Below are 17812 nucleotides of genomic sequence, written 5' to 3' on the forward strand. Positions count from 1 at the left end.
CTTACCGGTTTAGCTCGTATGTCGTATCCACATTGAGTGTTTATTACATCCTCCTAGAGACAGAAGGAAGACAGTTCATAGTGTCTAACCTATTAAAAACAGCATTATGATGTGAGCAGCTATAACAAAAGTGTTGTTTTATGTATGACTGACCGTGTGTTCAGACCGGACGCGTAGCGAATTTTCGCGTTGCGTTACTCGCGCGAGTTGATCGCGCGAGTAGTTGAATTTACTCGCGTCACTCGCGCGAGTAAATAACTCGCTAAATATGCCGGCCGGCGAAGGCTGCTAATGCTAATGCTAACTTTGTAGAGAAGTAGCTACAACAGATAGCTGAAATCACATTGTCACAACTTACCAGGCAGACCGGTGACCTCACTCACCCTCCTCCAGGCAAGATCTTTATGGTTCCGGTTGCGGTAGGAGGGTGATGATGTGTCAAAAAGCTCGGGAAGCCCACAGACCGCAACAATACGTTTCTCCTCCATTTTTCCGGAATAGGCGGGTTCCCGGGATGCATGACGTCACTGTCGTCCAGAATCTCAACGCTGATAGGCTGTCCCGACACAGCGTCACGCGAATATTTCGCCAAAGTTGAATGTATTGAACTCACGCGAATTTGCGTTGTTTCATTCGCGCCGCGACATTCGCGTTGCGCGAAACCCGCGATTTGCGCCGCCGGCAAAAATTCGCGTCTATTTGCGTGTTTGCATTGACTTTGTATGTAATCTTGTCGCGCGAAATATTCGCTACGCGGCCGTCCGGTCTGAACACACCGTGATGATGAAGAACAAGTCTGTGAGCCAAAGAAATATTTCTGATGCAGCATTTTCACAATGAAAATGCTTATATGCTGACATTTAGCAGTTAATGACAAAATGTGAACGGGTTAAAAAGTCACAAAAAGCAGGCAGTATATGTTTCCCACAGATTTTACACTTTTCTTTTTCTTAAATATGAACAAGCATGCAGTGTGAGGAAGTTGTACCGCTGGGTCCTTTGTGCAACAGGAAAAGGGAACTCCACACTTTTCCCGACTGGGATTCCCGTCAGTACAGTTAAAATAGATGTTGAGGTTCCAGTCGTCTGCTCCGAACGCCCCGCAGCATTCCCACTGAAGTCAGAGGAAGAGGAAAAAAAATGTTTAAGGTTAGTTTTGTTGGCATTCAAGATTTCCTTGATTTGTAAATATATTTGATAAAAGATCCATTTCAAAAGGGCAGTTTAACTCTCTATGGCAGTAGTTCTCAACCTTTTTGAGTCGCGACCCCCAATTTAACATGCGTGTTGTCCGAGACCCCCGCTCACTGAACAGAATCTCACACACACAGTTGAGATCACCAAAAAAAGACACAAAATTACAAAAAAAAGACAAAATGACCAAAAAAAGGAAACAAATTGACCACAAAATGACCAAAAAAAGACACAAAATGACAAAAAAAGACACCAAAAGACACAAAATGGTCAAAAAAGACACAAAATGATCAGAAAATGACACAAAATGACCTAAATGACACAAAATGACACAAAATGACCAAAAAAAAGACACAAAATGATCAGAAAATGACACAAAATGACCCCAACAAGACACAAAATGACAAAAAAAATCCAACAACATTTCCAAAAAAAGACATTAAATGGCCAAAAAGACTAAAACAAAATGATTTGACGACCCCCAGAAATCATCTCGCGACCCCAATTGGGGTCCCGACCCCAAGGTTGAGAATAGCTGCTCTATGGTACGCATTATGAAAAAAATGAAAAAAGAGTATTTTTTTGTCTTAAAATAGACCAAATAAACATAATCTGAAGTTTTTGGGGTTTGTTGTCCGTAGCCAATATTGTACCATTACGGTGCACAAGTGAAAAAGAAAGTTTGTAAAATGTATTTTAACATTATTTATTTCATAAACATGTAAAAGATTCAGTTGCTTCAACAGGGTACAATACATAACATTTTAAATTTACAAACATTATAAAAGGACATTTTTTAACTGAATGTTGCCTGAACCGTCTAAGTTTATGAAAACTATCTAAAATAAAAGTTTTCTCACCTATGAGCAGGAATATTTTTTTTTTCAAGATGGAAAAGGGCCAGGAAATTATGCTTTGAGTGATTTTTTTGTGGCACAAAATGTCAAAGCTGTTTCCTTTGGAAAAGTCTGCAAAATAGGGTTTTAATATGGCCTCCTGGAGGTCATGTGACATATTAAAGCATTGCCATTGGTTCCCTATACTCTTCCCTCTTTTTTAAAGTATCGCATCACTCAAAAACATGCATTGTATAAATTTGACAGGCCAAAAATGGATATGTTGCCTGAGAGCAACACCGTACCATAGAGCAGCTATTCTCAACCTTGGGGTCGGGACCCCAATTGGGGTCGCGAGATGATTTCTGGGGGTCGCCAAATCATTTTGGAAGACAGCTCTGTCTCCACTGTGTTCAAGTGTTCATGTGTTTTAGTCTTTTTGGTCATTTCGTGTCTTTTTTTGGTCATTTCAGGGTTTTTTGGGTCATTTTGTGTCTTTTTTTGGTCATTTTGTGTCTTTTTTGATCATTTTGTGGTCAATTTGTGTCTTTTTTGGTCATTTTGTTTCCTTTTTTGGTCATTTTGTGTCTTTTTTGATCATTTTGTGGTCAATTTGTGTCTTTTTTGGTCATTTTGTTTCCTTTTTTGGTCATTTTGTGTCTTTTCTTAGTCATTTTGTGTCTTTTTTTTGTCATTTTGTGTCTTCCATGAGTCATTTTGTCTTTTTTTGGTCATTTTGATTCTTTTCTGCGTCATCTTGTGTCTTTTTTGGTCATTTTGTGTATTTTTTTGGTCATTTTTTGTCTTTTTAGTCATTTTATGTCTTTGTGGTCATTTTGTTTCTTTTTTGGGTGATCTGAACTGTGCGTGTGAGATTGTGTTCAGTGAGTGGGGGTCGCGGACAACATGCATGTTAAATTGGGGGTCGCGACTCAAAAAGGTTGAGAACTACTGCCATAGAGGGTTAAGACCCATCACATGGACTGGATTGGTTCCCTTTACTCAAGTACCAAAAGAACAGGATATGGTGGGAATTTTGCTAAAAGAACATAATAACATATAATGAGTGGGGCAGTCAGTGACAGGATGAATGTTTTCTGTTAAATCAATCGACCACTTCCATATATTTGCAGTCTCATCCATCCTGTAAGCCATTTATATTGGTAATCTTGCAAAAATGAATGGATAAAAGCATGGACATTTTACAAAATTGTAAAAGATCCACTAATAAGCTTTTCTCTGGAGCTTTCAACACATCATGTGGTCTTCTTCAGCTTAGGGCTGGGCGACATATCGATATATTTTTAAATGTGATATGGAATTAGACCATATTGCAAATATTGATATAGTTCACTTTTTTTTCTCCTTTCTTTATATATAAATTCTGCCCTTACCAGGGTTTGTCATATTTAGTTATTTTGTAATGTTCGTTATTCTTTTTTCATATTAATATATTTATTTCGGAAAAAGATTGGCCTATTTTATTTTATAGGCTATTTTTATTTAAGATATTTTTTATTTAAATGTGCACTTTTGGAGCTATGATTTTTGTTAAAAAGGTATTCCTGTTGTTATACAGTATTTATGTTCACTTAAATAAACAGTTTCAATAAAACTACATTTGGACAGGTCATATTTGGCTTTGACTTTGACTGAACATTTGCTCTCACTTTGTGATAAAAATATCAGGATATATATCGTATATCGATAGTCAGCCTAAATATATCGGGATATGACTTTTGGTCCATATCGCCCAGCCCTATTTCAGCTAACTGCAAACTCTTTTTCGCTGAATTAGACTGACATATGGTCGGAAGCTCTGGAATAAGTCGCATTAGTCCAAATATTATTTAGGTGATGAATGACCTTTTGTGTTAACCCATAAGAACCCACGGTGACACCATGTAACAAACACTCTAAATATTCTAGAGCAGGGGTCTCAAACTCAAACTACCTGGGGGCCGCTGGAGGCAGGATCAAAATGACCAAAAAATCTAAATGACTTAAAAAAGACGGACAAAATGACTTAAAAAGACACAAAATGACAGAAAAAGACACAAAATTACTAAAAAAAGGACACAAAATGACAGAAAAAAAACTAAATTACTTAAAAAAGACACAAAAAAGACACAAAATTACTAAAAAAAGAGACAAAAAATGACCAAAAAAGACACAAAATGACTGAAAAAACACTAAATTATTTAAAAAAGACACAAAATGACAAAAAAAAGACACAAAATGACAGAAAAAAACTAAATGACTTAAAAAAGACACAAAAAAGACAGACAAAATGACTTAAAAAGACACAAAATGACCAAAAAAGACACAAAATTACAAAAAAAGGACACAAAATGACAGAAAAAAACTAAATTACTTAAAAAAGACACAAAATTACTAAAAAAGAGACACAAAATGACCAAAAAAAGACACAAAATGACAGAAAAATACTAAATTACTTAAAAAAGACACAAAACCCCCCACAAAATTACTAAAAATACAGACACAGACACAGAATGACCAAAAAAAACCCACATCATAAATTTGTTCTGCGTGGTTCACTTGGTCTGTGATATATCCCCCATAACTTTCGTTTTTGGATAACTGGGTCTGGGTTCTTATGGGTTAAACTTGAAATGAACGCCAGTTTGTTCAACATACGTATTCCTGAGTGAAATCGATGAGGTTCTGGAGATCGATGTCATCTCGGTACGCCCGGATATTGTTGTTGATAAAAAGGTTCAGCTGGTCTTTAATCCAGTCCTTAAAGACAAACGCAAGGACTCCTGTTGTCAGCTCCAAGAAAAAGATAATTCCCAGGAACACAGAGAACTACAGCAGGAAGACAGAAAATGAAACAATACTGTCAATGTCCCTTTTTCACCATCCATCAGTGCAGTGTGCATCTTACAAGTCTGATCATGGAACATACAAACTTGAGGAGGAAGGTGTTCTCCCGCAGGGCTCCAATGCATCCTGCGAAGCCCAGAATGAACATGACCCCCCCAACCACCATGAAAAGCCAGACTGGGTCCAGACCCCCCAGGTCTGTGATGGACGAGATGTTGGACAGAACCCCCTGGAGGGAGAGACGGAGCACAACACATAGTCTGAGTCTCTTTCAGGGCAGAAAGGCTCACAGTGACAGAAAACAGTTAGATTGTATGAATTATATGTTGACTAGGGATGGGTACCTTTCACATTTGAACCGGTACTCAACGGTACCAATTTTCGGTACTTTTGCGTTTGTTTATGTGGTAATAAATGTTAATTAGTTTAATAATAAAATCAAATTTTTTCAATTCAACATATTCATTTCTCAAAATATAAACTTTAAAAAAATATATCAAAACAATATAAAATCCAGGATGAGCAGTGTTTTATTGTTGAGTGAACGTGCATTTTGTAACATGAAGGTTGCAGTGTTATCAAAGAATGCAGAGGAGCGCTCTCAGGTTGCAAAAAGGTTGCAAGTGCACGTGTGATTTATTGTGATGACGTCATAGCTGTGCGGCGCAGCACCGGTCAGACAGTATTGTGGGCATGGCATGGTTGGAATAAACAAAGTTGAGTCGGGCTGCTCTGTGCACATATCGAGGATGACGCAGGAGTCTGAGGGATTTAATTTCAGCGAGGCAGTTTGGAGTAAAGCGGCAGGTAATATTCCTGAGTTGTAGAGCGGAGTTTTAGCGGAGGACCAGAGATGTAGCAGCTAGCTGCTAGCTGTTAATGACTGGTCTACAGAAGAATGGAGAGAGCAAACGGAGTAAGAAAGGTCCAATCTGGAGGCAGACGAAGGCCAAGCCCGGGTAGAGACATTGGAGAGATAGCAGCTGGCGGCTAGCAGGCCGAGAGCCGGGCTGTTCGTCTCTGCGCCGGGTTGGAAGAGGGCAGCAGCTAGTGGCCGCGGTGAGCAGACAGGACCAGACGAGGAGGTAAATAAAAAAAGAAAAAATAGTGCGATCGTCAGCACGCTTGTTAATCAAAGACGTTAAATGAAAACGGGTTTAAATCAATGATCAGTTTAAAGTTAACAACAACACGCACGCCATTTGCAAAAGCCTTTTTGCTATATTTAACGACTTTTCAGACCCCCTTAGCGACTATTTAAAAAAAAAAAAAAACTGGTGACAAATCCAGCGACTTGTGGTATTATTGGAGACTCCTTCTTACTTTTCTTAATGAGACGCGGGGCCAGTGGCTCGTCCTCCTGCAGCAGTCTTTCCCAGCTGCAGAGCCAGAGGGGATGTTAACCCCTTAGCGTCCAGTTTCCAAGTTGCTAACAGGCTAACAGTTAGCTCTGTAGCAGTACAGTGTGTATGTGCTGCTGCTGCAGGAGGTGTTCACCGAGCGATCTCTGTTTGTTTACAACAAGCACCGGACACTCTGTCCACACACTAAAAACTGTTTTTCCCTAACATGATTAATAATCGCGATTACAATATTGATCAAAATAATCGTGATTATCATTTTGGCCATAATCGTGGAGCCCTACTACATGGTGCCATCTGCTCATCAGTAATAAACGGTATATCTATTATATATAATATAACATACTAAGTGCTGAGAGAATGAGAATGTATCTTTTCTATTTACTATTTATTATGCTTTTTTTATGAGTCCAGTACCTGAGTGCATTGAATTTCGTTGTATTTCTGTGCAATGACAAATAAAAAATCTAATCTAATCTAAAATATAAATATCTATTTACACAACCAATGTCACAGCATCTAGAGGGGTTCAGTATCTTGTCCTGGGATATTCCATCATGTGTCGTACATATGTACATCACACAGTCCCTCTTGTAATAGTTGTAGTGTCTCTTCTTACCTTCTCACTCCATGCCCAGAGTCCAATTCCAACTAAGGCCATGCCCAGCAGCTGCAAAACACCACAGCCATGTCAAATTACTGCAAATATGTGTTAATACAAAATGACAATGATGAGTCTGTCACATTATTTAATGAAAACACACATATGTCCTCACAGGTCACTGTGAAGCCTTGATATGGGATCAATAATCTGAGACTTTATCTTACATCGTCTTCTACTTAATTCTCACTAATATCATAGCTCAGTCTATCTCAGAGTGTGTTGACCCTCACAATAAAGTCACAGATGTTAGTTTAGAACGAGGGATCCTTTACGGCACGGGTGGGCAATTAATTTCCCCAAGGGGCCACATGACCAATACCACGAAGGTTGCAGGGGCCGGACCAAAACTCGGAACTAAATTCTGCTCAATATTAATTTAATCGCTTTTTAAAATCCAGTAAATGATCTGGTTTTGAGCTGCTACTGATAGGAACACATGTTATGATAAGACTATTAATGTGGAGTAAATCAAATATAACAGTAAAAAGCAGTAAATACTCCAATCACTATATCACTTTAACATTTATTTTAAACACAACTGTAAATGACCTTTAGTAAGCTTCCTATTTGTGTTCTTGTATTATATGGCTTGTTTTTCATGTTTGTACATTTTCAAGGTGTTTAACAATGTTGAGATGCTTTTATTTTGAAAAGGTGCCGTCCAGTGTGAAACGGGTGCTTTAATTTTGAAAGGTAGTGACAGGAAATAACAGGTGGAACAGTTAAATGAAAAACGAACGGTAAATAATAACGAGTGCGTAGTAATTCATATAAAGTTGATATAAAGTATGAAAAAGGCTTCTATGGTGGCTGACTGACAGGACACAAGGTTTGTTAGAGTTTATTTTATTCTGTCATATATATTTGTGGCTATATTTGTTGTCTTAACTATAGTAAAAGTGCTTGTTTGCTCAAGTGCTAATGCTAATGTTTGCTATTTTTTTCAAAATAAAAGCACTGCGGTTATATTGATTTCTAATTTCTGGGTAACCTCACGCGGGCCGGACAAGCCGCCCAATGCCCAGGTCTGCTTTAGGGGAAGGTTTCCATGTTACCGGTACATATTTACATCACACTTTAATCACATAACACATGTGTGTTGTATTGAGAATTCTCTACCTGCCGGGACATTGTTCCAGGAGACGATGCAACGTGTGCACAAAAGAACTTCATATGTCTACCTGTCATTTATTACAAATTAGCTTTGTAAGTTGTTGTATGTACATTCTGTCCTATCTGAGCCACTGAAGCTTTTCAGAGTGGTCCTAGGTAGGGTTGCAAAATTCCCGGAATTTTCAAAGACGGAAACTTTCCATGGGAATTTAAGGGAATTAACGGGAATAAACTGCGAATTTTCAAAATTGAAGGTTGGCTCTTCTTAGGGAACTTAAATATAGTTGAGGAAAGTATATTTTAGCATAATCTTGACTAAAACAAACAGATGCCAATCAAATACACTTGAATATCCATGCCATTCCTCAATCCCATGCACAGAGCACACTGCTTACTGCATGGCTATTGAGACCACACCCCCTACTGGCACTGTGCATTTTTGAATGAGTGGGGTTAGGGGATGGGTGATATTGAACCCAACACTCCTGTTTTTGTTCATCCATGAAACAAGTAATTAGAACGTGTTCTACTCTACTTACAAATAAATCTGTTGAAATATCTGTTGAAAACATTTTGTATGGATGTTTTCTTATGACTTCTGCTTATATTTATGCTTGTATATAATATATTCCCAATTAGTTCTCCTAAATTCCCATTAATTCCCATAATTCCCATTATTCCCATGGAAAGCTTCCAATATGGAATATTTCCAAAATTCCCAAGCTTAACTTCCCATGGAAATTTACCGGAAATTTTTACGGAAATTTTCCGCCCCTTTGCAACCCTAGTCCTAGGTGTCCTTAGTGACCTCCCTCTCCAGTCTTCTTCTTGTCGGGTCACTCAGATTGTGAGGACGGCCAGCTCTAACCAGATTTAAACAAGTGTAATACTGCTTTCATTTCCTAATGATGGTTTAACTGAAGTCTGTGGGATGTCCAGTGAGTTTAGTTTTTTTTGTTGCCATCTCCTGACTTATACTTACTAATACTAATTTTCTTTTCTCTGTGTTGCTATGAGTGTTCTTTTGTCTTCATGGTACAATTGTAGCAGGAATAGTGATGAACCAGAGATTGGACCCCCTAGACCAGGGGTCTCAAACTCGCGGCCCGCGGGCCAATTGTGGCCCTCGTGACGATATTTTGTGGCCCTCACCTTGATATGAAAGTTTAATGTGACTTTTATATGAATGGCACTTTACCGTGTTGTGTGTGGAAGGTCCCTTTACTTACTCTTTTTTGGGTCATTTTGTGTCTTTTTTAGTAATTTTGTGTCTTTTTTTGGTCATTTTGTGTCTTTTTTTAGTCATTTTGTGTCTCTTTTTGGTAATTTTGTGTCTTTGTTTTAGTCATTTTGTGTATTTTTTAAATAATTTTGTGTCTTTTTTAATAATTGTGTCTTTTTTTGGTAATTTTGTGTCTTTTTATGTTAATTTTGTGTCTTTTTTAGTAATTTTGTGTCTCTTTTTGGTAATTTTGTGTCTTCGTTTTAGTAATTTTGTGTCTTTTTTTGTAATTTTGTGTCTTTTTTTTAGTAATTTTGTGTCTTTTTTCTGTCATTGTGATACTGCCTCCAGCGGCCCCCAGGTAATTTCAGTTTGAGACCCCTGCCCTAGACCCAGATGTTTTTATACTACGATAACTTGACACACATCAGCTACACTCAGGTGATCTCCATTTCACTATTCACTTTTTGTGACACTGCTGGCAGGTCAGTTACTCTAAAGAGGGTGAATACTTATGCAATCATTTACTTTACCTTATATATTTTTATTAATTTACATTGTTTGGTAAAAATCTGTTTTCACTTTGATATTAAAGAGGTTTTTGGTTTTTTTTGAAAATTCTTGTCAAAAAAGCCAAATTATATTGACCATGATTTCATGTGTAAAAGCAACAAAAGAGTGAAACATCCAAGGGGGTGAATACTTTTTTATAGACATTGTATATATAAAAATATAATACATTATATACACTACAGGCCAAAAGTTTGGAAGCAACTTAAATTTCCTGTTCACGATGGAAAAACCAAAGAATCCATACTGGGTTCTTTGGATTTGTGGATGTGTTTACTGCATGATCATACTTTACCTTTATTGAATTGAACCATTTTCCTCAATTTATCTTTAGGTTTACATTGATGTTAGCAGATCATTGCTGAATAAATGTTAACAGGAGAAAAGAAGGGCTTAGTTTTAGGGTTGAGAAGATTTGTCACAACTTCAGTACAAAAGTAAAAAACAAATCATAGTTTGTATTATTCAGACAAACTAGAGAGAGTTTTTTTGAGAGTTTGGATACAATAATCCCAATAAATCTCAACTGTGTTCATATCTCTGACAAACTACCACAGAAATGGCTAAAATTGAAGCAGCTGGGTGAAGAAACAAGAGATTTATACATTAAGGAAAGAAGGACACACAAAGTCTAAGCAATAAAACCCCAAAGACCTGATAATTATAGTAAAATGTTTTCTAATAAGTGACTCTTTATATAATAATCACGTTTAATTTGTTGCAAAGTATAGCAATGAAACTATGATCCTTTTTTGTACAAATTTGATCTCGCTACCCGTAGTGTGTGTGTATATATATATATATATATAATAAATATGATTTATGAAGATTTGGATAATGTATCAACTAGCCCCTTTATTATTTATGCAAAAATGTATAAATATGACCAAAAAGGTATTTATATTTAAGCATAAACAAATTGTGGATTAAATGAGTAGTTGCTGTTCAGGAAATTAATCTCTAGTCACACTTCTGATTATCAATTCATGATTTAAGTTATTTTTCAAGTAAAACTACAAAGAAAATAGCTGTGAAGACTTACTGCTTTTGTTTTATTTTATATTATAGTACACTGTCATCTCTAAACTAAGGCTGGGCTAGTTTGTCCAAAAAGTAGCTGAAAAATACAATTATATATGGTGGTCAGTGGCCTAGAGGTTTGGGAATCAGCTTGTCCCAGGACTCATGGGTCGAGAACTATTTGTCAAAAAATATCAACACATTTTTGTCATAAATGGTAAAATTTTAATATGCCTAAAAAATGCTTAAAATGGGTCAATTATAGTCTGTTGAAACATATTAGGGCATGATATGACCAGAAATGACAGAGAAACATGATATTATGGGATGTCCAAAAATGACCCTTTCAAAAAAAAAAATCATACTATAGCATGTTGATTTTTGTCAAAAATGGTCACATTTTAAAATGCCTAAAAATGCTTAAAATGGGTCAATTATAGTCTGTTGAAACATATTAGAGCATCAAATGACCAGAAATATTTATAATCATATGAGAAAAGAATAACGAACATTACAAAATAACGAAAAATGACAAACCCTTGTAAGGGCAGCATTTATATATAAAGAAAGAAAAAAATTGAACTATAGTGATATATGCAATATGGTTTAATTCCATATCACATTTAAAAATATATCAACATATTTTTTATCGATATATTGCCCAGCCCTATTCTGATTAATTTGTTATTACCATGATTATCAGTTAAACAAGCTTTACCCACTGGGGTGTCTGACAAGGACAGCAGGGACAAACTGTCACACTGTTAAAATAATAATAAAAACAATCATTTTTGTCGATTTTTTTTCTTTTTTGCCTAAATCATCTCCTCATAGCCACCTATGGTAAAATCACCTCCATCCTCAGTTGATCAGATCATGTGATTTTACCCCTTTAAGATAATGGCCTATGTCAAGTGTGTGACTTAAGCAGATTTGTTATGCCTAAGTCAAAATAAAATGTGACTTAGGCAATTTTCAAACACGCCTTTGTGACTTAAGCAAGATATGGTAAGACTTTATTTTGAAGGTGTCTACATAAGAGTGACATGAGCGTGTCGTAAACATGACATGGGATGTGTCATGAACATTAACGACACTTTGAAGTAACATTAATGCTCATGACACTTGTCATGTCATGTTTATGACAGGCTTGTGTCACTCTTATGTAGACACCTTCAAAATAAAGTGTTACCATATCTTGCTTAAGTCACAAAGGCATGTTCAAAGAATTGCCTAAGTCATTTATTTCTCTTAAGTTACATAATTAACACACAGTGTTATTACTATGCCAATAGTCATCCTTTGTTACATCCTTTTTGAGTGAAATGATCATTAAATGTCATATGTTACACTTTTGGTGAAGTTTTTTGTGTTTCCTGCAAAACTTGAAAAAAATGTATTAGGCGAATTATTTTTAACAGGGTGACGAATTGTTTTGTTAGCTGATATGACATCAATAATTCTCAAATATGTGTTTTTATTTTTAAGGTACATTCAGATCATGAAAACTTATCAAAGCACTTTAAGACTTATTTTAAATTTAATTCTCAGGTTCACTCTTATTCAACACGTCAAACTTTAGATCTTCATCCTCCAAGATTTCTGACATGCAGAGGTCAATTTATTGTTCAATTTAGGGAATAAATTATGGATAAATACCTTTTTCCCATCTGGCAAATGACTCCATCTCTGTAAAATGCTTCAAAAGATGTCTAAAAGCTCATTTAACTGCTGTTTTAAAATTCTAATTCACACACAAATACACTTTTTTAACATATAAATGTCATATGATCAGTGGTGGAAAAAGTATTCAGATCCCTTACTTAAGTAAAAGATACAACACTGTGAAATTACTCCACTACAAGTAAAAGTCCTGCATTCAAAACTCACTGAAGTAAAAGTACAGAAGTATCAGCATCAAAATGTACTTAAAGTATCAAAAGTAAAAGTACTCATTATGCAAAATGGACCCACTTGGATTGTTTCATATATTCTAAAAATATATTGTTGGGTTATTATTTTTGATGCATTTATGTACGGACCGCTTTAATTTTCTCAAGGTAGGGCTCATTTTAACAACTTAATATACTCTTATGATGTTCAATTTAAAACATGTTAACATGTTAGCAAAAATTTCATATTAATTTTGTTTTTATGTTAAATCTTGAACTGAAAAGTAACTAAAGCTGTCAGCTAAATATAGTGGAGTAAAAAGTACAATATTTGCCTCAAAATGTAGTGAAGTAGAAGTATAAAGTAACATAAAATGGAAATACTCAAGTAAAGTACAAATATCTCAAAATTGTACTTAAGTACAGTACTTAGTAATAAGTAAATGTACTTAGTTACATTCCACCACTGCATATGATACACTTTTGGGGAAGTTTTTTGTGTTTCCTGCAAAACTTGAAAAAATGAGGGTGATGATATGTTGTGTTTGGACTCTTGGTAGAGATGTAAACAACATGCAAACACCAGATACATGTCATATAAATGAATAAATAAGCCTGCAGCCCTGACAATGACGCGCTGAGCTGTCATTAGTTCCCCACAAAAGCCGATTAGCTGTGCGCCCAGCGGCTGCTCTGACCGGGACATTACTGGACCAATGCGACCATAATAAAAGGCATCCAAGCATCGATATGACTCTGAATATGATCTTGTGTAACAATGGTACCATGATGATCGGGGCCTTACTTCTCATTGGCCAGTATAATTGGCCGATAATAATAACCGAGCTGCGCTGGAGAAAGGCGCAGATGCGCAAAAACATTAAACCTTCTTACCCAAAACAGGATGTTGAATCCAAAAATGAAGTATTTGATGCAGCAGCTGACTTCGTTGCCTTTGTAATGATTCCCCGACATGTTTGAGCATCATCAGCGCGCAGTCTCTGGAGGAGAAAACACGGCCTGCTTCACAGGCTTTGTGTGCGCGACGGAACAGGTTCAGCGCTCCGGGGATGCATGTCGCTTGGTCCGCTTCAGATGGTCTCACATGTGTTCCAGCTCCTCGGGGAGCATGCTAGAGGAGCCCAGATACCGGCTTCACATGCAGCACTGGAGACAGAAAGCGGACCTTAGCGCAGTAAACCCGCAGAATAAAAAAACTGTCCGCTGTTTTCTCGTCAGATTGCGCCTACAGGAGGCGGTATCGCCGCTGCGCCTGGTCGTCGATGATTGGATGGGAAAAGACTTGAGAAACTGGGGATGCAGCCAATCATATCAGAGGAAAAGATGGGACACTTCCGGTACCAAGCAAGGAGGGTAGAAGGAGGAGAAGACCCTTTTTCGTCTAAGTTCTGGAAAGATATTTGTAACTTCCTTTTTTTTTCAATTGAACCTAATTTGTCCCTTTGTTTTGAAAATATACTGTTTGGTTTCACTGACTTCCCATACACAAAAAAAAATCAATATTACATTATAAATCTAATTATACTATTGGCAAAATATCACATACATAAATCTCGATACACAAAAAAAAAATCCCCTTTTTTCTATATTTATAAGTGAAACCAAGCAGTATATTAATTCTATTAAAGACTCTACTAATTTGAAAGCTGCTAAAACTCTGAATATTTGTAATTTTTATAATATTTTTGTATGACAACCTCTTTATGATTTATTGAAACCCCCTGGCGACGTTCTGATGTATTTTTTTGTATTACACCCCACCCAACTGCCTTAATAAAGTTTATTTAAAAAAAAAAAAAAAAAAAAAAGAAGGAGGAGAAGACAAGGGATCAGAGCAGAGACGGTATAATTGATTTTTATTGGCAGACCAACGTACAGATGCATTACCGCCACCTACCGGACTGGAGTGGTGGAGCAGTAGATTGACAGGAAAATAAGGAGACAATAATAATAGTGATAAAAAATAAAAATAATAATAATAATCGCATTCATTTTAATTATGTATACTTTCATGATTGTTGTGATTGTGTGGTATTGTTTTGTTGTTGTTTATTTTTTTCCTCTCCATTTTTTTATTTTTATATTTAATTTATTTCATTTATTAATTAATATGATTTAATTTATTTCATTTATTCATTAATATGATTTAATTTAATTTATTTATTACTATTATTTATTAATTAATACATTTATTTTGTTTTGATTTTTATTAACTCGGGTGTTTTTTTCCCCCGAGATTGCTGTTGGTTATGGGAGGGAGGGGTGGGGTTTTGTGACTGTATGTTCGTTGTTGTGTTCATCGTGTATTGCTTTTTGTGAAAAAACTCAATAATTAAAGTTTTGAAAAAAAAAAAAAGAGACGGTATAATGGACGCAGTCACCGTGACGTCACCCACTGGTTTGTGGACTGCCCGTTTGGATTAAATAATTTCTTTAACCCTATAAAGCCTGAACCATTAAATAATTGCCAGAAAATTCTTCTTTTTTTTTTAAACTGGAGTGTTTATTGAACCTGCTGACAGATAATTAAAAAAAAAATCCAAAAACAATAGGGATATATGATTCTAATTTGTATCATATTTGATACATCAGTTCTTTTTGTGCAATTTGTTGCTCACAGTTTGTTTTTCTTGAACTAACAAAAACATATAAAACCCAACATTTTTAACCTTTTAAGGCTTTACTTTCTTTTAACATTTTCCTCAAACATGCAAAATATTTTTTTCCATATAACACAACATTGTACATCTGCTGATATGAAGTTTTCACGCAGCAATGACTGATCCACCAGTGGAACCTGCATATAAATTTAGCTATATCTTGCATTTTTGTGCAATTTGTTGCTCAGTTTTTTTTCCTTCAACACATGTATACATCAGGTTTTTCAGGAAAATAATATCACACTGATGATGTATAGGTCGAAAAAACTTGTGTATCAAATATGATACACTTGGCTTTATAGGGTTAAAAGCCCATCTTCAATCTGGAATTTTAGCCCAAATTGAAAATGATTTTCAAAACTTGGTGGCCTTAAATTTATTTTACTCTGCAACTATAACACTGAAAAGATCCCCTTAAAGCTGTCTAATTTTCTTAAAAAACTGCTTCTTTCTTGGACTTTAATTTATAGGCACACTTTCCCACCTCACAGATACTACATCTGGAACAACAGAGATATATTATACAAAAATAAATCTTTATTTCTGGAAAACTGGTTTCACCATGGAATCTTTTTAGTCAAGCAGCTTTTCAACTCTGGTGTCTCTCTTACTTATGTGTGCTTATTCCCTACATAAATGTACTGTTTGGGTTCCTCTCCTATCCTACGAACAAACAAGGTTTCAATTTTTCATTATCAACCTGATTGTTCTACTTGCAAAATACCATATACACACATTCAGATTCTCTAATCACAAACCATCTTTTTTAATTTTTGAGAAGGAGCTCAAACAGTAGCTACATTACAACAATCCAACATTCAACAAACAGAAACACATTCAAAACCTCTGAGCTATGCACTCTTTATAACATACTTACAAACTAATTCATCATTAATTTGTATGCTATGACCCCCTGGCATTGCATTTGTTTTGTATTAATGTTCTGTGTTTTTAATGTTTGTAATACCTGACTTTCAATAAAGTTAAAAAAAATAGTTTGAAGCTTGAGTTCGATGTTACGGCTGTCGACACTGGGTGCATCCCATGTCCCTTATTTTATGTCTCCTCTATCCTCTATCCTCGTTTGAACCGGAAGTTTTTTCACTTACGCCATCTTTACGACCATCCCAAAGCTCTTACTTGTGCTTGGAGGGGAGAAGATAGAGGAGAGAGGATAGAGGATACGGGATAGGGGATAGGGGATAGGGGATAGGGGATAGAGGAGAGAGGATATAGGAGAGGGGATAGGGGATAGGGGATAGAGGATATAGGAGAGAGGATTCGGGATATAGGAGAGAGGATAGAGGATATAGGATGGAGGATAGAGGAGAGAGGGGAGAGGAGAGAGGGGAGAGGAGAGAGGAGAGAGGAGAGAGGAGAGAGGGGAGAGGAGAGAGGGGAGAGGAGAGAGGAGAGAGGGGAGAGGAGAGAGGAGACGGAATAGAGGAGAGAGGATAGAGGATGGAGGATAGAGGAGAGAGGGGAGAGGAGAGAGGATATAGGAGAGAGGATATAGGAGAGAGGATGGAGGAGAGAGGAGAGAGGATATAGGAGAGAGGATGGAGGAGAGAGGAGAGAGGATAGAGGAGAGAGGAGAGGAGAGAGGAGAGTGGAGAGAGGAGAGAGGAGAGAGGAGAGAGGAGAGAGGAGAGAGGATACGGGATAGAGGATACGGAAGAAGGGATAGAGGAGAGAGGATAGAGGAGAGAAGAGAAGGGATAGAGGAGAGAGGAGAGTGGAGAGAGGATAGAGGATAGAGGAGAGAGGGGAGAGGATATAGGAGAGAGGATGGAGGAGAGAGGAGAGAGGAGGCATATCAGAGGAGCCACAAGTGAGGATACATGAGAGCAACCTATGCGGAAGTCTTTTAGCGGTGGCCCCGCCCCCTGACTTACTGAATAGACGCTGCAGCTGATCAGACTGATGTTATACATCAACATCGCTGTAGTTTGATACCGGAGTGAAGACAGATCACAGATTGCGTCACCACAAGTTTTATATTTTAGTTATATGATTCACCATGTAGTTAAAATCTGTTTTATTGTCGCTTTGAACAACAAAAACACCACAAACATATTTCTACATTTATACTTTTTTCCCTTTCGTGATCTGTTATTTCCACCATTCAGATTTATTATAGATATTATTAAAGTTTTTTTTTAAAGCAGAGAGTATGAGAGTCTGTCCGTCAGCAAGAAACACTTTTACATTGTTTGTCATTTTCATCAGTCCCACGTGAGGCTGATCATTGCTGAGTGTAGCTTTGATCTGAGTGACTGTTACTTTAATGTCTATGTGTCAACCACATAGGTCCCCATCATCATCATCATCATCATCATCAACATCAACATCATCATCAATATCAAACTCATTGCCATCATCATCACCATCATCATCACCATCTTCATCACC

General features: G+C 36.6%; 1 protein-coding gene across 2 annotated transcripts in view; it reads right to left on the bottom strand.

The window, feature by feature from the left end:
• Positions 1-14002, bottom strand: part of tspan5a (tetraspanin 5a) — a 28370-nt gene extending 14368 nt beyond the window's left edge. Inside the window, exons 1-6 of one of the 2 annotated variants that reach the window (XM_059355376.1) lie at positions 13614-14000; positions 6858-6908; positions 4960-5106; positions 4689-4859; positions 989-1114; positions 6-53 (exon numbers count right to left, since the gene is read on the bottom strand). In XM_059355376.1, coding sequence (XP_059211359.1) covers positions 6-53; positions 989-1114; positions 4689-4859; positions 4960-5106; positions 6858-6908; positions 13614-13694 — 624 coding nt within the window. In that variant the 5' untranslated portion in view covers positions 13695-14000. Of the gene's footprint in view, positions 1-5; positions 54-988; positions 1115-4688; positions 4860-4959; positions 5107-6857; positions 6909-13613 lie in introns of both variants that reach the window. The other variant, XM_059355375.1, reaches the window with a different exon arrangement.
• Between the last annotated feature and the right edge of the window lie 3810 nt (positions 14003-17812).

This window comes from Centropristis striata, chromosome 17, assembly GCF_030273125.1.
Source record: "Centropristis striata isolate RG_2023a ecotype Rhode Island chromosome 17, C.striata_1.0, whole genome shotgun sequence".
Classification (NCBI taxonomy): domain Eukaryota; kingdom Metazoa; phylum Chordata; class Actinopteri; order Perciformes; family Serranidae; genus Centropristis; species Centropristis striata.